The following is a 4,448-nucleotide window of genomic DNA, read 5'->3' as shown; positions in this document are numbered from 1 at the left end:
ATGAAATATCTGTTGCCAGCTTAAGTTGTAGTCTTCATTGGTCCAAAGGTGATTTTTCTCTAAAATATCTGTTGCCAGCTTGAATGTGATGAAATATCAATGAATGTGATGAAATATCAGTCTGGATCAATTCCAAAGGTGATTTTTCTCTAAAAGCTTTACCTTTTGGGTAAGCTCATTCGAATCTCTTCTTGTATAAATCTTGCAACAATTTGTCATCAAAGTGAATTTCATAATCATTTTGTAGTAATTGACCCACACTTAGCATATTTTGGTCCAAGTCAGGAACCAACAACACATCTTAAACTAAAGAACAATATTTCCCTTAATCCTCTCACAAGAGAATGTATTTTTTGGTCGTTTCATTCTAAATAAATTAAAAATTAATTCATAAACTGAATGAAAAGACAAAAAAGTACATACATCTGTGAGAGGAGGGTGGAGGAGTTCCTCCAACTAGGGACGGAAGAAAGTATTGTTCTAAAATAAATAATATAGAATAAACAATAGAAATATTGATAAAATTTGTCGATGATCAATAAATCCGAAAAATAGAAACTTCTAGACATAAGACTGAGGGGACCACTATGTTACCTCGTGAATTATTGAACAAATTTGTGGACAAAAAGTTAGCTCATCCAGATGTTTCCTTATTGAGAAGAACTTACTTATCCCACTATGTGATACCACATGACATCTCCCCTCTCTAATTGGCTCTCTCTCTTCTCTCGCACTCTTTCTCACTCTCTTTCTCATGTATTGTCTTTATTTTTCTTTTCAGGGATACCCCATCACTAGGTAAGTTTTTTCCTTCCTTGTCCCAAAACTACGAGCTCCCCACATATTTGTGGTCCATTTGAACTCCTTACTCATCTTTACATATGGTCGTCTAAATTCTATTATGCTATGACCACTTGCCATCAGTAAAGAATATATGTTTCACACGTTAGAAACTGAGACCAGAGAAGGATTTCGCTTCTGCTGGTGCATATACATCGGCTTCTTTTTCATGGCCTTCATACTATATATATATAAATATGGCTTCTGTTGAAAAATTGATTTAGGTAATTTTTCTGGTGTTCTAATTATTCCCAAGAACCAAACAAATTTTAACACTTCCCATAATTTAATTTCGGTAATTTTGCAATGTTGAAATGTTATGCAACAGAAAATGGTAAGAGAAAAAGGGGTAGCACAATTAGGCACATAATTAACCTGTCCAATATTTATATATCTACCTCCATTACAAAAGAGTTGCTTGCTTCTGAATGAGCTAGAAGCAACTGCGCTAGACATGGCCATGGGCACCTTCGCCATATATAAAATTAAAAGATCAAACACAAAGACCAGTCACACAATCTGTAAAAACACCAGATTAATAAAAGACAGAGGGGACTGATTGTTCAACTTTCTGAATCAATCTTCCATACATATCTTTGGTTGTTCATTTGTACTCCAAAATCATGTTGTTCTCAGGAGCCAACCCAACACAAGCCCTCAGTATGTTCTCCAGCATTGCCCTCTGCTTTGACAGTGCATTCACCACTGGGGTACCTGGTGGAACCTGTTTTGACACACACCACTTCATTAATGATACAAGTTTTGGTCACACATGCAAAGATTATGAATCACTCATTCATGATTCACATGACCACATTCATATCTCTACCCCTTGTCCCCACTCCATTCATTAACAAACATAAATGTCAAATCAACTACTTGAACCCCAATTCCCCTTTTTTGCTTTCCCCTTTTTCTTTTCTAGATACCTCTAAGAACATTAATTTTAAAAAACAATGTCAGAACAGGTTCTAACGTATACATGTGACATTGATATGATAAGATAGATATTGGACTTACAAGAGGAGCCTTGGTGAGGTAGCTGAGAATGGTAGCCACAGGGTGGAAAGAGTGGAACTTGCCCTGTAAACATAGCAATAAGACATAATCAGAAGCTAGGTATATGCAAGAATAGTGAAGAAATTAACTAATGGTGCAGGTATATATTATTAATTATTCTTAGAAAATCAAACAGACCTCTGATTCAGATTTGAGCTGGATACGGGTGCTGAGCTCAGCAAGGAGAACCAAGTCTAGGATGATAGGAGCAGCCAAGAGGGAGTCCTCACAGGTGTTGTGCATCACAATGGTGTTTTTCCCACCCAAGAAAATCTCAGAGGTGTACTCATCCATGGCCCTCTTGCTATCCGCCACATACGGCACATACTTGATGACCACAACATGGTCAGGGTGCTCACCAGGTTCATAGAGGATGCCATTGCTGGAGACCATGTCATCCACAACATTGCTCTTGGAGATCTCTTTGGACCTGAAGGTCTGTGGGGCTGAAAGGTTCATGCCATCATTGTTTCCAAGATGGTTGTAGCTCACTATGGATGTTGGCTTGATACCAGCCCCAACAAGGAAATCAACCAACACCGATTTCATCTTGGTCTGACCACTCTTGAAGTCATCCCCACCAATCAAACTGTTTCTTCGAATTGCTAAATCAATCAGTCCTGCAGCCAATTAAGATTCAAATTAATTACACATGCTATTGATTGGACATCATAACTATTCATCCTTATAACTCTGCTTCATTCATTCCGTAGCTATAGTCTACCTGGGACAAAAGTGTTTTGTGGGCTTCCATTGATGAAAGGGACATTTTCAAGAACACAGGCTATGGCATACAAGGTGGAAGGAGATATCTCAGCTTCATTCTTGTCCACAGAACCCAAAAGATTCTCCACGGTGTCGTTTAGCCCCACAATCACATTACTGTACCTCTCAGTGTTGGCAGTCCACAGCACAACCACCTTATCCACTTTGTTTTTCTCCTTGAACTCCCTGGTTAGAACATAATTAAAGCATTAATCACCATCAAATCAACTTTCTTTCCATAAAAGGATAAACACTTAGTTCTGTTTTTGTATAGTGATTAATTAGATTTTAGTATTAGTACCGAATGTCTTTAATGATTTGTTCGACTTGTTCCTTCTTGGTCCCCTTGATCACGTTGTTGGCACGTGCACCTTGGTTAGCAGCAATGAAATCAGGGTCATAGATTCCAGGGAGTGGGAGCATGGACTCCATGTATGGCCTCAGTTGCTTTTGCAGATCAATGTCCAGGACCCTGGCCCTAGCCATAGCATCTGCAAGGTTCATGTCACTTATGTCCCAACCCCCAAACACAATGTCATCTGGGTTCACCTGCATACCAAATTTTAAGAACATAATTAATGCACTAATTACATATAGAATTAAGCAAGTGAGACACCCCCAAGAGTTTAAAACTCTAAAATAGTACCATTGGGAGCAGGCTCTTGAATGGGGCATAAATCTCTTCTCCATTGTAAGACCCAACACGAATGGATGATGCTTGGGTCAGTGAGCCAAAGTAGTTGGCTTGTTGCACCTTGTCCTTGGTTGCCCAGGAGATTCCTCTGAGAATGTACAAGACCCATATCTTAGAATTAATTAAAAATTCATGTACAGCCAAAATTAAGCTGAAGTAGAACATTTTGAAACCATAAACACAATCTAAACAATTAATTATAATAATTATCACAGATTGATTAAATGCAGGTGGAAAATGATGAAATTAAACTCACTCTCTGTTCGCAATGACACCAGCAGTGAGGGTTGAGCCATTGTTTCCACCCCAACCCACAAGCATTACCCTACACACACAAATTCACAAACACATCAAATGCATAAAAATCAAGACTTTAAGAGAAACCCAGAAAAAATATGAAGAAAGACTCATAACCCAACCATCAAAATTGAAAATTTCTTTCAGAAATGAAAAAAATTAAGGAGGTGGGGATTGGGGCAAACCCTAGTTTGGGGACATGGATATCAGTCTTGAATTCGTATTTGACAGTCTTGGGCTTGACAATCCACTGGTAGGTTCCCTTCCTGCTCTCATGGACAAGCTCAGTGGTCTCGTAGCTGTACACGGAATGAATCTCATTCTCTGTGTACTCTACGTTTGGAGACTCTACCTTAAAGCTCTCAATGAACATTTTCTCTTTTCTTTTTTCCTAAGAAAATTAAAGGGCTTTTACTTTCTATGGAACCAAACGGGGCTCAAGAGAGAGAGCTAATGTACTACTACTTCTCAATCTCAATCTCAAATCTCAATCCTAAGGCTGGTGCTGCTCCTTCAAGTTGCTCCCAATGCAGTTTATTTATAGAGAAGATGTGACACTGCAGAGACACGTGGCGCTCAACCGAGTGGCCTCGAGTGCCCCAGCATTATTGGCTCTGGGTTTAGAGAAGCCTGGCCATGCAAAATGCAAAAACCCCAAAAAAATAAAAAATAAAAAATAAAGGAAAAGAGAGGTAACTTTTGTTTATTTCAATTTTCAAGCAAGGTGTCCATTGGTCCATGGAACCGCACGTACGGCACGAAGGAGAGACAGAGAGGGTGAGTTGCGTGACGC

General features: G+C 39.0%; 1 protein-coding gene across 1 annotated transcript; it reads right to left on the bottom strand.

The window, feature by feature from the left end:
- Positions 1-1,207: 1,207 nt before the first annotated feature.
- Positions 1,208-4,166, bottom strand: LOC147283995 (inositol-3-phosphate synthase). Its single transcript, XM_086243309.1, has 8 exons — positions 3,841-4,166; positions 3,615-3,683; positions 3,311-3,446; positions 2,966-3,213; positions 2,624-2,850; positions 2,038-2,519; positions 1,861-1,923; positions 1,208-1,564 (listed from the first exon to the last, which is right to left on the bottom strand). The coding sequence occupies exons 1-8, from the start codon at positions 4,026-4,028 to the stop codon at positions 1,445-1,447; spliced, it is 1,533 nt and encodes a 510-aa protein (XP_086099435.1). The 5' UTR covers positions 4,029-4,166; the 3' UTR covers positions 1,208-1,444.
- Positions 4,167-4,448: the final 282 nt, after the last annotated feature.

The sequence above is a fragment of the Dryas octopetala genome, chromosome 5, assembly GCF_963921425.1.
Source record: "Dryas octopetala chromosome 5, drDryOcto1.1, whole genome shotgun sequence".
In the NCBI taxonomy this organism is placed as follows: Eukaryota; Viridiplantae; Streptophyta; class Magnoliopsida; order Rosales; family Rosaceae; genus Dryas; species Dryas octopetala.
This window is presented reverse-complemented; position numbering and strand designations above follow the sequence as displayed.

Coding starts and splice junctions, on each gene's coding strand:
- LOC147283995 (XM_086243309.1), bottom strand. CDS start 4,028: ATGTTCATTGAGAGCTTTAAGGTAGAGTCTCCAAACGTAGAGTACACA. Junction 3,214..3,310: donor TCAAGAGCCTGCTCCCAATG/GTACTATTTTAG, acceptor TTTGGTATGCAG/GTGAACCCAGATGACATTGT. Junction 1,565..1,860: donor ACCTCACCAAGGCTCCTCTT/GTAAGTCCAATA, acceptor GTGTCAAAACAG/GTTCCACCAGGTACCCCAGT.